Source organism: Miniopterus schreibersii, assembly GCF_964146895.1.
Source record: "Miniopterus schreibersii genome assembly, chromosome: 5".
NCBI lineage: Eukaryota > Metazoa > Chordata > Mammalia > Chiroptera > Miniopteridae > Miniopterus > Miniopterus schreibersii.
In genome coordinates, this window is record NC_138106.1 from 5409476 (window position 1) to 5427953 (window position 18478).

Genomic DNA, 18478 nt, shown 5'->3' on the forward strand with positions numbered 1-18478 from the left:
TCATCCCCAGATCAGAATCCGATTGGACGTGGGAGCTGCCACTGTCTGCAGCTGAAACCTGTTCCCGGGGTGGTGGGGCAGTTACTGGAATCAGGGGTGCTCCCAGAGTCCTGAAACTTTCTGAACCACCCCTCCTTGTCAGGAAGAGTAGGAAGGGTATGGTGGCGAGATTTTATCACACACCCACAGCGGGTGAAGACTGTCCATTCTTAGGATGCTGGTTTGAGGTCATTTTCCACCTGTGGTTCCATCATGCACCCAGATCCGACCCCTGGCTTAGCCTCTACTGGCTGTGGGACATCAGGTAAGTTGCACACCATCTCTGAGCCTCGGCACCCCCCTCAGTTGAGTGGGGTCATGGAGAGTGTTGCTCTGAGGAGCACATGGGCTAAGTGTGACGCAGAGGGACAGTGCCTGGCACACCGGGGTGTTTTCATTCTGCAGCGAGGTGGGATGACTTTGTGCTCTTGTTACAGGGCTGATATCTCCCATCACTGTGCCCATACGACCTGCATCGCATCACCCACAGACCTCCCCGGGTCTGCCTCGCAGCCAGGCCACACGCAGGTCAGGAGTGGCTCACATAAGCCGCAGACCTGATGGTGTATTTAGCAGTCTGTCCGGTGCACAGTGGCTGGTCTTGCAGCAGGTGATGCCAAGATAGATGTTACCATGCGCTGAAAAGCTGGCAGTGACCCATGGGTGGGCAGTGCCCGCACTCGGCTTTCAGGAAGGCTCTAATCCCAGAGCCACCCATACTGTTTTCACTCTGCCAGCCTTTTCCTCCCCACCGTGGTCAGTGGCCACTCTGTCCCCTGGGTGCCCAAGCTCCTCCATTCCCTTTCTCTCTGCCTTGGCCTCCATGCATCTGTGTGTCCTGTCTCTTCCACCTCTGGAATCTTCCAGAAGCTGCTCGGGTTCCTCTCCCCCCGTGCTATGCCTGGATCACCCCAGTGGCTCCGTGTTGTGAGCTCTGAGCACAGTGCTGGGCACACAGTAAGTGCTCAGTAAAGGTTGAAGAATGTGTGAATGGCACCCAAACGTCACTGAGGCCATCCTGTCCCAAGAGACTTGAGTCCAGTTAGTTTGAGCTCTCTGGCCAGGTTCTGAGGGTCCAATGCCCTTCCAGGATTCTAGTGAGTCCGGAGTCTTCCAATCCCAGAGCCTCAAAGAAGAGAAAATCATCCTCTAAACCCACCGCCCCGATGAAGCTATCTGTGGGTTTCCAGCTCTTGGTCTCATCCCGACGTGTGAGAGTTGACCCCGCCTTGCTTGTTCACTTAATACTCAAAGGCTCCTGCTGTCCTTTCTGGCTGCTGAGACTCAGAGACAACATCCACATGCAGCTCCCAGGGGTGTGATCGCGTGTCCAGGGCTGCCCCTGGGCCAGGGACTGGCAGATCCAGGGCCAGAACCGGGCGCCGATTCACCACTGAGCTCGACCTCACGGAGCAGCCGGTGTCACACCTGAAGGGGGCGTCTCATTCGCCACGGTGGCTGCGCATGGTGACATCATCTTCAGGGATCACCACATCCAGTGCCTGGTCCTCTGCCTCTTGGGCTGGGAAGCCCAGCAGGACTAAGAGGGGAGATGCATTGAGTAGCCTCATGTCAGCCAAGCTCCTGGAACTCAGAGCTGGAAGTTGGAAGGTGCTTGTTTGTTTGCAAGAGGATACCCAGGGACAGGGGACCGGATGCTTCCGTCTGCTTGACCAGTCCCTCCCCTCTCTGTAGGCAAACTCGGGACAGGGCTGGGAGGCAGAGAAGAGCATGGGGCCCCCTTTCTACGGAGCATGTCAGGCACCCGGGCGTCTCCCTCGGCCTCTGAGGTTACACAATGTATCTGCTGGCGGGGTGCCACCCCATTGATTGAGGAACGAGGGTGGATATTTAAATAGTCATGAGTGAGAGTCACAAGGCTGGATGCCAGTTCACTGATGCCCGTAAAAATAATGATCCTTTCTTCCCACGTTCATACTGAACTGCTTCTCAGGGAGCCCTAGGAAAAAGGGCAGAAGCAGGTTTGTCCCCGTATGTTGGGGGTTATGGGGGGTGGGGAAGGGGACAAGTAGGGAAACCTCTATTACCAGAGGGCAAGCTAGTCTCTTCTTCCCCAAAAAGGCAACTAAAACCACTCCCTAAAACCCTTCACACCTTTTCGTGCACCTTTTCAGGGATTTTAGAAAATGTCATTTTAGCTAAAAATCAGCTCTTTCTGCAAATTTTATTTTCTTTTTAAAAATTTTTATTATTATTGATTTTTAGAGTGAGAGGGAGGGGGAGGGAGAGGGAGAAACATTAATGTGAGAAGCATCAATCGGCTGCCTCCTGCACACCTCCTACCAGGGATCAAGCCTGACACCTGGGCACGTGCCCTGACCAGGAATCAAACTGGCAACCTTTTGGTGCCTGGGACAACGCCCAACCCACTGAGCCACACCAGCCAGAGCTTTTGGCACATTTCTCAAAGGAGTTTAAAAAGATCCTCATCAAAGGTGCAATGTCTTCACTCTGAAGACAACTTTGGAAGGGACTTTGGCCTAAAAAAAGCCATTTCAGACTTGAATTTTCGTTTAAAAACACGGGATTAACTTCACCCCGGTCCCCAACATTCAGATAGCGTCAGTTTTTAATAAATGTTCAAAAAATAAAAGAGAAAGATAAGGGATATACACTTGTGACAACAGGCATGATTTTCTAGTTACTATTATAGTCAAACCTTCGTTCTCAAATGTCTGCCACTAGAACAATTCGGTTCTCCACCAAGTTGTTCACAGAAAAATGTCTCAGTTGTCGAACAAACCTTTGGCCCTTGACCGAAAACTCTTTCATGCTGATACCTGTGTGATCAGTCACCAGGCTCTCAGGTGACAAAGGAGAGAATGCACCGGTGTGAGTCCGTTTACCGCGAAACCTCAGGCTGTTAACATCTCAGGAAATTGTGCGGAGAATATTTTCATGTTTTTTTGCTTTTGGGGTCTGGAATGGATTAATTCAATTCTAATGACTAGGTTTCTAACAAGTCACTTCTCGAACAGCCTTCCCGAACAAATTAAGTTTGAGAATCAACATTCCACTCCTTACTATTAGTCTAGGTATTAAGATTCATTTTTTTAAATTGTGGTAAAATACACATAACATAAAATTTACCATCTGAACCATTTTTAAGTGCACAGTTAAATGGTGTTAGGTCCATTCACACTGTTGTGTGACGGCCACCATCCATCTCCTGGACTCTTTTCATCTTGTAAAACTGCAACTATCCCCATTAAACAACCTCTTATCCCCTCCTCCCCAGCGCGTGGCACCCACCAGTCTACTTTCTGACTCTATGAATTGACTGACTACTCTATGAACCTAATGGGTGACTGGCTTATTTTCCTGAGCTTATCCGTGCCGTAGCAGAGGTCAGAATGCCCTCCCTTTCTAAGGCCGAGTAATAATCCATTTGTACGCTTAGGCCACATTTAAAAAATTCACTCATCCATCAATGGACACCTGGGTTGCTTGCACCTTTTGGCTATTGTGAATAACGCTGCTTGAACACAGGCGTACAGATATCTCTTTGAAATCCTGACTCAGGTCTTCCGGGAGGAATTTTTATCAATCAATATTTAGTGAGCAGCTCCCACATGCTTGGGCAATGGGGATGAAGATACAGTGCCCCTTACAGAATTCACCGCCTAACGTTCGGACGAAAGACCAGGCTCCTCTTTTATAGGTTTTCAGTCTGTTGAGCTGACTAAAGGACTGGTGAGGCACAGAGTGCAGGTGACTGGAGATGATTCATCTGAGGTTTATCCACCGATTTAAAAGTTTAACTTCTCAGCCCTCTCCATACACACACACACCAAATTTCCTGTGTTTATTATGTGTGTCAAGGCACTGTCACCAATTTTAATATTGTGTAAAACAAGGATTAGAAAAGCACGTTTCCTAATAGGTAGATGGACTGCCAATCACACACTCTTATTTCGAGCTGTGCATACAGAGGGCTAAATAATGACAGTGCTGTATTTAAAACTCACCCACCAAGGGGCACTGCTGGGTGAGCCCCTCAGAGTTCATTCTATGAAAATATATGTTTGGCCTGGCTGGTGTGGCTCAGCTGGCTGAGTGTCATCCTGTGCACCAAAAGGTCGCTGGTTCAATTCCCAGTTGGGGCACATGCCTAGGTTGTGGGTTCAATCCCCAATGAGGGGGAGTGCGGGAGGCAGCTGATCAATGTTTCTCTCTCTCTCTCCCTCTCCCTCCCTTTCTCTATAAAATCAATAAAAACCATATTTAAAAAAATACATGTACAATATTGACCATCATTAAGTGCTTTGAAAGCAGAAAATGTGTCTTATGTCCCAGGTGTCACAAGGTACAGACACCTCCCAGCTACACTGATGAGTGTCCACGAGCACGTGAGTGGTAACGATGGGTAACCCAGGATTCCGCATATTCAGCTCCATTTGGAGCACTGTGACCCCACCTTCTTAAAATCTAAAACATTCTTCATACTCTCCGTGTCTGCTGCTCTGACCAGCCCACACACTTGGACTTGGAACCCAGAAAGGCCACTGTTTTCCGGTTTGCTGCCCTGTGCTACTTTCAGGCCAGCCATTTAAGGACCAGGCTCTTTCAATGTGGTTTGTAAAAGGCTTTGATAGTCTCCCTTGTTAAACCCACAGAGGAAAAAGCAGCCTCTTAATAGGCATATAGCAATTCCAGATATTGTTCTGTGCTAAAAAGATTTTTTAAAGGCCATCCAAGTAAATTCCTTTCAGGAAAGACCTTAAATCTGCATTAGTTTCCACGTTTTTATGGTGTCCAGTTATTTTGAAAGAACGTTAACCCAGAGGAGAAATGACAGATGCATCTTTCTTTGGCTTCCATGCCAGCAAAATACAGATCTTTTCCTAATTACGGTATAGAACACGGAAATATTCCAGAACATTCTAGAGATGAGATAAACTAAGACTAGGTGTGGGGGGGAAAGTAACATATTAACCTTGGCAAAGTCTTCCTGCCCCTTCCCCATCATGGTAGCTTCTCAGGGTCCATTTAACATCACTATCGAGCCTCATGTCACCTTCCAACAATCCACTGATCAAACACCTTATCTCAACTTCCATACATGTCAACTAGACAGTACCCAGGCCGTGGCATGCACAGCAAACACCGGATTGCGGCCACGCCTGCCCACTTAGAGCAAAGACCCGTGAAAAGGATTCTCAGTAAAAATCATATTCTATGATTTCATGATTCCCTAAAACATTAGAAACAATATAAAAACCAACATGGGGCCGAGATGGGGTCTGCCCTTGGTAAAGATCTTTTAGCCCAATCCACCAGCCCCATCCAATCAGAGCCTCTGACAGGTAGCAGCCAAAGAAAGTTGTCAAACAATCAAGTTTTAGTCACTGACAATGATTCTAAGCTCTGCTGGGCTTGCTCGTTTGATTAAGCTTGGAAACTGCCCCAATAAACTCAAATGATCTCCTCCCCGGGCGACACAGATTTCCCTCAGAAATGAGCGTAAGTGCAGACTCCGGCGGAAAAATTCAGCACTTAATTTCCTGAACTCGGGGTCCCAGGGAGGGTGTCTCAGCCTCACTGCAGGGTGTCACTGTGCCCCCACCTCGCACCTGCCACACCCCTGCGTTCGGGACAGAGTGGAGATGCGAGCGGCTGCTCGATCTGAAATGCCCTCTCCCCGGACGGCTGCAGGGTTGGAGGACAGCGAGGGGCCAAGAGGAGACGAGACTCTGAGAGTCACAGCTGACAGCCTCTTAAGTGCCGAGTTCTGTAGGGAACGTTTCAATCCTCTCTGTTCCAAGAGCTCAGAAGGGCAGACAGTGAGAGAGTCTCCGCCTCCGGAGAACTGGCTATAAAAGCAGCCGTGATTTTCTGGGTCACCTGAATGTCACAATTTTGCCCCAAGTGGATGTGTCTTGATTTGTGAAAAACAAACTTAACTCTGTTAAACGGGCGTCTCTCCCGTCTGCCTGCAGTGTGATGGGAGCAGGTGCACCGCGAGGGCCAGCAGGCCTCGGTCAGAGGAACGTCCATTTATTGAAGACCAGAAGGTTCAGTAAGACAAATAGGCTTCATGATCTAGAAAATCAGCCGGGGGCCATCATAGCATAGGCACAGTTCCATCCCAGGGGGCCTCCCTGCTCATTCCCGCCAACACAAAACGGTCCGGTGAAGGCCAATGGAACAGGAGGGGTGGGGACCTGGGCCACTGCCCCCTGGGATGAGTGGGGGGTGGAGGCAGAGCTGGAGGGGCCGTGTGCATTAGGGCCCACCGGTCAGGGGCTGGGGCAATCGGGCTGGGATGTCAGCGGGGTGTATTAGTTTGCTTGGGGTGACCTGACAAAATACCACAGACCTAAGTGGCTTCAACAAGAGAAATTCCGTTTGCACAGTCTGATATGCCAGCAGGGTGTTTTTTCCTGGGGCCTCCCCTTGGCTTGCGGACATTGCCCTCCTGCTGCCTCTCGGCGTGATAGTCCCTCTGTGCGTGCACACACCTGGTGTCTCTCCTTCTGTCATCTCTTTTCATACGGTCACCAGGCAGATAGGATTAGACCCTGGCTTCTCTGTTTCCCTGACCTTCCGCAGCTCAGTACATTCGCTACACGCCAACAAAGGTAAACTGCGGCCTGAATTAACAGATCTGGACGGACCCATAAACTAAACCAGGCTTTGCTCTCACTGTCATTATCAGCAGCTGAGTGAAGCAGAGCCCAGCAGGGGAGTTCCACCCCAGGGCTCACGGGAGAAGGGTTGATGGAGGGCTCCCCAGGGGGTGTGGGCAGGGTAGGGATGGGCACAGGCTAAGGTGCTCAGAGCCCCCACAGCAGCCCCCTGAAGGAACTCTCCCTCCCTGGCTCGAAGGGGCAGGTCAGGAGGCAGAGCTGGGAAGGGGCCTGCCGTCGGAAGCTGCCGCTGTGGAGGGAATGCAGCCATGCCAACCCGAAGGGAAGGTGATGGGCCTCGTATACGGGCTTCTCTCTTGTCCTAATGGGCCGATCCAAAGCCAGGAGAAAAGGAAGCTGAGCCATACAGTTCCAGGGAGCTAGCCGCCCTGACAGGGACAGAAGGGTCCCTACTCATCAAGTCCCCTGGGTGTGCCCTGTCACCTGGCACCTAGATTTGATGCCTCCTGCCAGGCCCTCCCCCATGGGCAGGACCCGCAGCAGGAAGGCGGAGGAGCCTCAGGCACCCACCCGCTTCCCACGTGCACACCTATAGCTTATGTGCCAGCAGGCAGTGGGGCACAGTGACGCAGAGCACAGTCGGGGGCCAGCCCACCCATTTTCAAACCCTGCTCTGCCCTCATGAGTCGTGTTGCCTCAGCAATGTAGCTGCCTGTGCCTCAGTTTCCTCGCCTGTAAAATGGGGATAGTGAGTGGTAAAATCCTCGTGTTCCCTAACGTCCATCAGTAGCTCTACCAAACCAACCAGGAGGTACTACTTATCTCTAGTTTGTTTTTTCTTAAAGAACTGAAACTGTTTGGAAGATTTTTACACAGATCATACATTCTGTTTGCAGGTTCAAAGTTCAAAGTGTTTTTTGGATCGTGGTTGAGCATCGATCCATGAACCAAGATGTCAGGATTTAATTCCCGGTCAGGGCACATGCCGGGATTGTGGGCTTGATCCCCAGTAGGGGGGGTGCAGGAGGCAGCCGATCAATGACTCTCTTTCATCAGTGTTTCTACCTCTCTAACACTCTCCCTTCCTCTCTCTCTAAAATTAAAAAAAAAAAAAAAATTTAATTAAAAAAAAAAGTTCAAAGCGTTTTTGTAGGCAGCCAACTTCTATCATCCCTGGTAGTAGAAAATCAAAAAATGATGGAAACATTTATACATATATTCCAAAGACTCTCTCCATAGCTGGATTTTCCTTTGAAAAGCAGTTTCTAACTCGGTGTGAAAATATCAACTCAAAGGGACACATTTTAATTGTGTTTATTATTTTTTTCAATATCTACTAAGTCGCATGCCTCTGCCAGCCCATTGTGATCACCATGAGAGTCAGCCACTCGGGGACGGCGGCTTTCTGGGTAGTAAAAGCATGCAACTCATCTGCAGAGGTCTTGCTTTTTAAAACATGCCAGATCAATCAAGTCCTGAAGTCTGGAAATAGATGCAACAGGCCAGGAGCAAAGGAGCAGATGAGGGAACAGAGGTCATGCTCACTGAGCTGCAAAATCACCCCACCTTGGAGACCTTTGTCCTGGACCGTCTCCCGAGCAAGGTGCTTTCCAGGTGAACAGAGACATTAATCCACTCTCTCCTCCACCTAGCTCCTCATTCATTCCGACTGCATCGGCTCCATGGTGTATGGCCCACGCTCCATCAGCCAGTCCCTTTTAGATGAACCCTCGGGTGGCTACACTCATTTGCTATAGCAGTGCAAGTACTGTTACAGCGAATAGGCTTGTGAATTGCTTTTCACATTTTTCCTCAACCCAACTTTTGTGCAAACTCCTGGAAGTGGATTTCTGAGTCAAAGGATAAATGCATATGGAAACTGGCCAGACATTTCCAAACCTCCCTCTGCAGGGTCTGCATGATGACCTAGCGTTTTAATAGACCTGCCTTCAAACGAGCTGTGTGCATGTTTCTTCTCCACCCTTGAATGAAATCTCGGGCAAAGCTGGTATCTTTCCAATAGCTTTGTGGTGATACATTTATTTTTAGGTATTTAAGTCCAATCCTATGTAACACCAACACTGCTATCTGGCATCCAATATCATGGGCTTGTCTTGGGTTCAGAGACCCACTGAAGGGAAGAGGGGGAGTGGGGGGGGGGACTCGTTTCTCTGTCCCCACCTTGCTCATGACCATGTCTCTGATTTCTCCAGGACGGAAGGAGCAGTAGGGGGAGGATCATTCTTACTGGATCATTCATGGTTGTTACGTTCTGGGTATGGCTGATGTCTACATGCTCAACCTTCCTTTTGTGGGGTTTGCAGTGGGCTCCTCAGAGCCACTATCTCCATCTCCCCTATTCCCACCAGGGAGAACACCCGCCTGCAGCTTCCTGATGTGGGCAAGACTGCTGCTGCTGGCCAGTCGGCCACTTATGCTCCCTCCTCATCTCTGGCACCTGACAGTCTAGCCCAGGGGTTGGCAAACATCTTCTGTAGAGAGCCAGGCAGTGAATAAGTTAGGCTTCAGGGATATGGCATCTGTCTCAGCTACTCAGCTTTGCCAGGGAGGCGGGGAGCAGTCACAGGCAGTAGGCCTGTGCCCAGCAGAGTGGCTCAGTTGGTTGGAGTGTCGTCCAAACATTCTGTCTTGCTTAGTGCCTACGCATCCAATCTCCTCCTTTAGAAAACAGTTCAAAGTACACACAGCAAAGAGATGCCTGGCCCAGCCTGGCTCAGAGGCTCCGGGAGCTTGATTCCAGATCACTTTAGGGAGGGTTTTGAAGGAGTTTTAAAACTGTTTTGTGGTTCCTGGGCTGAAATGACATTCGCAAATACATTCAGTGGTAGAAGGTATTCATTTTTTTTTCTTTTTAAATATTTTAATTGATTTTTTTAGAGAGAAAAGAAGGGAGAGGGAGACTCACTGATGAGAGAGAAATATTGATCAGCTACTTCCTGCATGTCCCCTATGGGGCATGTGCCCTGACTGGGAATCAAACCAGCCCCTTTTTGGTGCATGAGATGATGCCTAACCAACTGAGCCACGCTGGCCAGGGCAAATAGTCATTTTTAAAAATTATATATTTTTAATTGATTTCAAGAAAGGAAGGGAGAGGGAGAGAGAGATAGAAGCATCAATGATGAGACTCATTGATCGGCTGCCTCCCACATGCCCCCTCCTGGGGATCGTGCCCTGACCGGGAATCGAACTGCGATCTCCCGGGTTCTAGGTTGATGCTCAACCGCTGATTCGTGCCAACCAGGGCGAGTATTCATTTTTTTATTCCTCAAATGTTAGCCTCTCTTCTGCTCTCATAGCCCAAACTGCACCTCCCCAGAAAGGTCTTCTTTGGTGGACCTTTCTAAAGCAGTCTTTTTTTTTTTTTTTTAACTCCATACTCATCGCCAGGTTGTATTGTCTTCATAGCCCTTATCTAAAATTCTGTACCTTCTCACAGTCTGCCTTCCCCGCAAGCACGGAGGTCCTATAAAAGCAAGGAACATCTGTGCCTAGTTGACGGCTGCCTCCCAGGGCTTAGAGCAGGGCCTGGCATACCGTCGGTGCTTAATAAATACGCTGAAGGAATGAAAGCATGCTCATTCTTTGAGTCTGGTTCAAAATCCTTCCTTCTCTTTAATCCCCAATCGCTCCAGTCAGAAGGGATTTTTAACTCTCCGATGGGCCTTGCTGTATCTGGCAAGAAGACTGTGATGTTAGGACAGGGCTGGACTAGAGAGAGAGGGGTGGGGATGAACAGGTGGCCAGGCGCCGCCACTCCCACTGTGCGCACGGCAAATGCTTCGGATAGACAGCTTCCCTCCCTGCCCTGGGCAGCTGCTCCCAGGCCAGCCCAGTTGGTGTGTTGAGTTACTAGGACTTTTCACCCTTGGTGCTGTTGACATTTGGGGGCAGGTAGTTGTGTTGCCAGTGAGATGACAAGACCTTGGTTCTTGTCTCCTTGAAGGAAAGATTTCAATCAAGAGACAAAGAGGGGAAAAGCAAGCAAAAATTTATTGGCAGCAGCAAAAACATACTTAGGACAGTGACATAAAGGAGGTGCACAGAAGAAGCTATAGGAGAGCCTGGGCTGGGCTGCTCTGGCTCGCTGGGAAGTCAAAGAAAAGGGGGCCTTGGAGACCGGTTCAGGGGGTCAGCCCAGAACGAGCTGCCACTGCCCATTGTTCCCCTGGTTGCAAGTCTCATGGAGCCCTTTAGAGGAAAGAGAATGGCCCGGCCGTGCTCCCCTAAGGGAGAGTGGGAACTGGGTCCTTTGTTTGAGGGTATTGATCTCTCTGGCAGGTGGGAATGTTAGGGGAGGCCTCAGGGAAGGGTCTCAATAGAATATTCGTGAGCTTTCCAGGTGTGCTCTTTCAGGGTCCTGGTCTCCACTGATTGGTCAGCACCAGGGCAGGGAGTCATTAGTCAAAGCAGCTGGTCCTGAGGCAGCCATGGAGTCACCTGTCTGGTTTTGCTGCTTTTCTGGGTCTGGAGTTGAAATACAACTGAGGCCTAGATATTATCTCCAGGGAGGAAAGGTCAGGGGGTCCAAATTACATGACCAGTGATATGCTAGGGGAGGAAAGGCCAGCCTGGGGGCCAGGCCCTTGTTTGCTCAGTTTTGCCCATTGCTAGACACCCAAGCTTTCTGCCCTGGTGAGTTTCTGTACCTGGCCCATGGTCCTTGCTCTGCTCATGGCTGTCTAACTCCTTCAACATTTGTGTGTTTGTGTGTGAGCGCGCACGCCAGGTGTCCTGTGCACTGTAGGACGCTGAGCAGCATCCCTGGCTTCCATCCACTAGATGCCAGTAGTATCACCCAAGTTACAATCACTAAAATTGTCTCCAGAGTGTGCCACGTCCCCTGAAGGGCACACTTTCCTGGGTTGAGAACCACTGAATTAGACCATTTGCACCCCTGGGGTAAAGCTCTCGTCCCAGCCCCTCTCGATAGGGCTGGGGAGCCCAGAACCCATCACTATCACATTTCCTGCTTGCTCCAGCAAAAATAACCACTGACCCACCAAAGGGTGGAGACCCAACAAATTTGTTACTGGGACCATTTGTAACAACTTCTCCCTTGTCCTGCCCCTCATATACCTTATAGAGCCCTGAGCGCTCTGCTAATGGAACTGATGCGCACACTTACACGTCCGCAACAAGGGAACCTAACCCACAGCAAGGTACCGGAGAGGAAAGGAAGTCCAGAAACTGAGATCGCTGCAATGGGGAAAGGGGGTGTCTGCTGAACCTAATATTTAAGAAGGGGCACTTCTTAACTATTGCACATCTTTTTTCCATTTTGTTTCCCTAGTAAGGCATGTTTATTGAATTACAAATTATTGCTCCGTGAGACTAGAAATTTGAGAGGATGCCGTCAGCACAGAGACTGAGCAGCCCGGCTTCAGAGCCCTTTCCCGGAAGAAAACTCGCCCCAGGTTCCACCTGCCAACTCGAGGAAGCTTCGGGAACACGATCCGCATGAGGTAGAGGTTTTCCAACTGGGCAGAGGAGACATTTAACCAAACCACTGCGCTTAGGAGGCCAGAAAACATACCCGTTTTGCACAGAAAGCCAGGAGCAGAGGGGAATCTGGCCTCTGTCGTAGCCTCCAAATAGTGTCCAAGGCTGGGGCCCGGTGGGCTGCTTGAGGACACCAGGTTCTCAGGCCAAGTCCACAGGCCTTGCCCAGGACATCTGGACAGGGTCCCAGGAATCTGTATTTCTAACCAGCTCTATGAGGCTTTGCCACTGTAGTGGGCTGGTCCACCTTCCCTCTCCCTGCACTGAACCAGGTTCTGCCCTGAGCGGAGCCCCGAGGGCTGACCTGCACACAGCTGGTGAAAGTTAGAGCCACTAAAAGCTCTCACAAATTAAATGGATTATCGTGGTGGAGTGTTAGAGCCTTTAGAAGGAATCTCAGGTCCCCTGGTCAACTCCCCTCATTTACAGAGAGGAAACTGAGGCTCCGAGACATTGAACTTATGCTCCACACCCAGCATCTGGCAGCAGCAGACCTGGGATCAGCACCCACAATGCCTAACCCCCAAACGAGAGCGCAAACCACACAGTCCTGCCTGCTCCCCATAGCTTGTCCGATTGGAAAAAGCTGAGGAACTTCCTGGGAGCAGCTGAAGGGTGGGAAGGGCCCTGGGTGCCTGGCTGAGGCGTCCGCCTCGCCCACCTTCGCCAGGCAGCAGCTTCTGTTCCAGCAACCAGCCCTCGCCCTGCCCGAGGGTGCGGCCAGGTTATCCCTCGCGCCCTGCGACCAGGAAAAGGTTCTGATTCTATACTTTCCAGCCTGTCTCCCCAGAGCTCCGCCTTCTGAGGGGGCCGCCTTGTGGGCTGTTTTCTCTGGCTTCGGGCAGGGGGTTTGCACAGCTGGCAAACTGAAGTGGATCCCTGCCCGCTGCCAAGAGGCCACTTACCCGCGGGCTTGGGAGGGGCTGGAGGGAGCGCGAGGCTGTCCCTCAGGAGGCCAGGTGTGAATTCTCCCTCTGCCACTTCAAGTCCAGTGTGAAGGGGAAGCAGGTTCCCACTGCCCCTACCGCTCGCTGGACCGATGGGGCTGGCCCCGGGCCCGCGGCTCCCTCTCCAGACACCCTCCCCACCTTCCTGCGACGGCAGAGCCTGGTGCAGGTATGCACTGTGCCCTATGGTAAAAATCTGCACACACCGCCCCGGGGTCCGGGCTGGATGCTAAGTGTTAACACAAACACGCTAGTTTCGTTTCCTCAACGTGGCTATTTCAGCACCGTAAGAGTGTTCCTCCCTCTTTGACAATTCCAAGAGCAAAACAGCAACCTTTTTTTATTGAGTTGCAATCGGCACAAAATCAAACAGTCCACCTGGGCCAGGAAGGGACGAAAGCAAGCCAAGTGACAGGCGGTCCAGCTGCATAGCGCGCATAAATTCTCCGCAGCCCGGGAAGCCGGCCCAGAATGCGGACCCACACCCCCACTCGCACCCCACGCAGACACAGGAGCCACGGTGGGCCAGCCACCTGCTTCACCCGCATGCTGTTTTCCAGGTGATGTCTGTTGTCACTGGCGGACAATGAGTCCCAGTGTCAACACTGAGTCCAGCTGGACGAGCAGAACACAGAGATGTGAGGAGGAATCGGAGACAGATGGCACTGGAGCCGCGTGTGCGCAGGAGGCCCACTGTCAGCTGTAAAAGGAGCTCTTGGGTGGAAGGGACAAGTGTTGCCGTGCTCACTGCCACATGGGAGCCAGCGCCACTCCTGCTGCACTCTGCATGGGGCTGGGGCCGGAGTCAGCAGCCACCAGCCCCACCCTCAGCCCAGGTGGACGCTGAGTCCAGGGCCAAGGGCTCGACTTGCCCCATTCAGTGTCCAGATAGAAAGCAAAGCCCACGGCGTGCGGCCGGACACCTCGCAGAAGGGAAAGCCCGCCTCTGGTTCCCCTCCCGAGGTCCAGCACAGCTGGGCCCTGCCAAGGGGGAGGGACCGCCAAGGCCACAGCCAGCCTTAACCTGTCCCTTTTGGTTTTAGTTAGCAGCGGTCAGGAATCATTCCAGGAGGAAACAGGAAGCCCAGAGGAGGTTAAGCCCCGCTTCTGACAGCAAAGGAAACCGGACGGGAGTCAAGAGAGCGCTGGGCACGGCGGGAAGACGGAGGTGAGCAGAAGCGTGTATTTCACATCCAATGCATCCGGGTCAAACGGGGCGACGCCAGTGACCTGAACTTGCGCGAGCAGAGTGGGCTTTTCCCACGTCACGTGATAATTCGAGCAGTTACAGAATTAGTGCGACAGGATAAGAAACTCTTTAAAATTGTAGGCAATTATCCTGGTGAGGAAGCCAGCAGAGAAATACAGAAAAGAATCTAAAATTCCCCCTCGCTCTGCCACCCAACTGTCCCCCCTAGGCCATGATCTTGTCACAGCCTACATGTGAATGCAATGCTGCTACCTTCGATGAAAATTATATGTGAATTCCAGGTCAAAGTTATTGTCAATTAAAAGATGGGTTAGAGCCCCGGCGGGTGTGGCTCGGTTGGGCATCCCCCCGTGTACCAAGAGGCTGTGGTTCGATTCCCGGTCAGAGCGTGTGCCCGGGTTTCAGGCTTGATTCCTGGTAGGGGGCATGCAGGAGGCAGCTGAGAGAGATGTTCCCCTCTCACATCGATGTTTCTCTCTCTCTCGTCCTCTCCATTCCTCTGTCTCTAAAAATCAATAATATATATATATATTTTTTAAGATGGGTTAGATGAAAGAAAAAATCCATGGAACAATAAACATAGAACAAAATTGTGTGTTACATTGTGTTCCCCCCAAAAAAGCAGGTTGAAGTCCTAAACCCTGGTACCGTCTTTATAGATGTCATCAAGACAAGGTCAGATTGGATCAGGGTGGGCCCCAGAGCAGTGACTGAGACACACACGCAGCGGGGAGAATGTCATGTGAGGACAGAGGCAGAGATCGGAGCGATACAGCTAAGAGCCAAGGAAAGCAGGCGCGACAGGCAGTGTCAGGAGCTGGAAGCGTCCTTCCCTGGAGCCCTCTGAGGGAGAGGGGCCCTGTCCGTATCGTGATTTTAAACTTCCGACGTCCGGAACTGTGAGAGATTACATTTCTATTAAGTCACCTTGTTTGTGGTCATTTATTGCAGCAGCCCCAGGAAAAGAAAAACTCCAAGATTATTAACTGATGAGGAGGGAGAACACAGGGAGGTTGGTGACCTGCCCGCAGCGTCCAGGCCCCTGCGATCAGTCCAGGATGCTTCCCGCTGTACCTACGTCATTCACGGCTAACGAAGGTGGTCACTTACAAAGTCCACGTGCACAGCAGGAGCAGTGGTGTGGTGCTCGGACTGTGGACCTGGGCAGACCGAAGTGCTTACCCAGCTCTGCGTGGCCTCGGACAAATTACTTGGCCTCTCTGAGTCATGGTTTCCGGGGTTGAAAATTAAGTCACATAATTGTACATACTTCAGGGGCTGTTGAGAGGATTAAACGAGGTGACCTGTGCTTCTAGAATGCTTAGCATGGTGCCCAACACGCAACACGCCTGAAATAAAGGTTGGCTGTTAATGTTATGGTTGTGGATGGTTTCTCGGACGCTGTCCCTCCGAGCTGATTTGAGCGGACGTCTTGGGTCGGCCTTTTGCACTTTCCTAATAGTGCCGTTGATGTTCTTTCCAGCTCAGAAGCTGCCACCTTTCACTCAAAGACGCTGGGGACACTCTAGCTTTGACTTTCTCGTCAAGAAGAACACCCCAGTGTTCTTCTTTCCTTAATTGTTTACCATCTCGGTTTGTTCTATCAAATCTCTTCTTGCTGGCCCCCTGCCTTGCTTTGACTTTCTTGTCAAAAAAAGGCTTGCAGCCTTGCTGGCAGCGAGCTTAATGTAATTTGGGGACACTGGATGGCTTCCTCTGAAAAAGATAAAATGCCTAAATTGCAAAGGCTTGGTTCTTATTTTCAGTCCAAATCCTTCCCCAAAAACTGTGTACTAAGTGGTAATCAAGCTAATGCACCATGATTAAAATGCCAGTCCCCAAAATAATTTCTGGGTTTTTTTTACATTCACACGTTGAACTATGGAAATCATTCTGCTGTCTGTTTTACCCATATTAGTGGAGATGACAGGAACTCTTTCAACAGAAACCCCTAAAGCCTTTCTAAAGCCATTACAAGGCACATAGCAGCAGGCCTTTAGCACCTTCAGTTGGATTTACCGTGTTAGCATGAAAGTCCTTTTTTTTTTTTAACCATGGAAATTGCTGCAATTATAATCACTTTAGGACACCATTATTATTATTAAGAAGACCAAACTGCAAGGTTCAAGCAGATGCTGGTTCTCTGCTGTTAGAAGTCACATAATGGTCTCAAACACCCAGCGCTCCTCTCATCTCCATGCCAACGTGGTCCTGCTCTCACCCGGCTTCTGGTCGATGCCTGTGATGCCTTTAAGAGTGTCAGGCAGAAAAAGAGGCCCCCAGTTCTTGATTAAAGCATTTGGGCAACCAGCACATATCCAACAGTTGGTTTTCCCGTGGTGGGGGGTGGAGTTGGTGGAGCTCTGGTTCCTGCTGAATCTTCTCTCTCACTTTCTCTCCCATGCATACCTGTACTGAAGTATTCATTATGCCCAGAAGGAAGGGGAAGGAAGGGGAAGGGATGGGGGGCTGGCAGGTGTGGGAAAGTCCAGGCTTGGTTACACGGTAAGTCCCTAACACCTTGGGGTGTAAGGTTCAAGGATCTCTGGCTGGAAAGGGTAGTTTGAGGCCAAAATGCAAAGAAAAGAAGACAGGAGGCGGTAAGGCGAGGGAGCAGGTATGTGCTTGGTGGTTCAGAACTTGGGTTCTAGAATCCGGCTCCTGGATTCAATTTCTGGTTCTTCTGCTTTCTTATCCTGACTTGTCCTGTTGCCCTGGGCCAGTCATTCAACCTCTCCAAGCTCCAGACTTCCCATCCCCTAGATGGAGGTGAGAACCATAGGTGGTTGTGAGGCTCCCCGGGGACAGCACACACACACAACAGGGCACAGTGCCTGCTGGAGGGGAGCCCTTCACACATTATGACTACTCCTTCTCAAAAAACTCCTGGTTATTTACCGCTTGAATTTACAATTCCACTTTTCTCTCCACCTAAGCAAGTTTGAAGCTTCAGGGAATCCGCGGAGAATATAAATGCATGACTCTTGGTCGTGAAGGGAGCAGGAAAACTCAGTCTGAGTTCAGAAGTCACCCACCACTGGCTGCCCGGCTAACCTGCTGCAGACACCCTGCTGGGGGTCAGACATTTCAGGGGAGACTGGGAAACAATGAATCCTAATGCACTTGTCACTACCACCTAAGAGTTCGCAGAAGGCACTTGGGAAAATCACACACAGAGATTTTGCTATAAAGCAGCTTATTACTAAAACAGGCCAGGAGGGAGGCACAGAATATTTCATTTCCTGACAAATGTAAAAGTTAAATCTAGATGGTTAAAAACAGCCTTCCCTGGAAACATGCTAATGTTTAACTGAGAAATAACCTTGAATGAACTACTTCCTTAGCCAAGAAAAAGGCGTAATAAGCATTAGATACTCAGTACATTCCTGTAACTTAAATTTTCTCATTGTAAAGTGAAGGTCATTGGGTTAATTAATAAAGATAGCTATTATTTATGAAAGATTTTTGTTTGTTTTTGAGAACCCAAGAGCAATACTTTTTGGTTCTTCTTGAGGCTTTTCGCCTTCCCCTCTTCTCTGGAGGGAGATGGGTACCAGGACCCATTTATCACAGCCCCCCAAAATCTGCTTGACTTTAGTGGAGAGAATTCCCACCCACTCAAAAATAAACACGAGTGTTTCACCAAGGCACACCTTTTCCAACTGGAGAGTCATCTAGAGCCTGTTCCCAAAGGTTATCTTTAGGACACAAAAGAGGTCCATCTAAGCCTGGCTGGTGTGGCTCAGTGGTTGAGCGGTGCCCCAGGAACCAAGAGGTCACAGTTTGATTCCCAGTCAGGGCACATGCCGGGGTTTCAGGGTTTGGGGATGGATCCCCAGTAGGTGGTCTACAGGAGGCAGCTGATCAATGACTCTCTCAGGTTGATGTTTCTATCTCTCTCTCTCCCTCTCCCTTCCTCTCTCTCCAAAAAAAAAAAAATCAGTAAAAACATTAAAAAAAAGAAGAAAAAAAGAGGTCCATCCTCAATATCATGTGAGATCTTGTGAGAGGGAAATGCACACGGCTCTCACCACCAGCACATGTTTGCACGTGGTGGTTCTTACCAGCATCAACATCTTGCGGTCAACTTAAGCCTCCCCAGCTGATTCCCTCCCACTCCCTCAGCTGCCTTCCCTCCAGCCACAGCC

The 18478-nt window shown here is 50.4% G+C and overlaps 1 protein-coding gene across 2 annotated transcripts in view; it reads right to left on the minus strand.

The window, feature by feature from the left end:
- The window catches only part of BACE2 (beta-secretase 2), a 52926-nt gene that overhangs the window by 32534 nt on the left and 1914 nt on the right, over nt 1-18478 (minus strand). The window contains exon 1 of one of the 2 annotated variants that reach the window (XM_081138678.1): nt 13663-13735. The exons of the other annotated variant lie outside the window; for it this stretch is intronic. Coding sequence (XP_080994804.1) covers nt 13663-13668 — 6 coding nt within the window. The 5' untranslated portion in view covers nt 13669-13735. Of the gene's footprint in view, nt 1-13662; nt 13736-18478 lie in introns of those variants that run through there. 2 annotated transcript variants of the gene reach the window in all.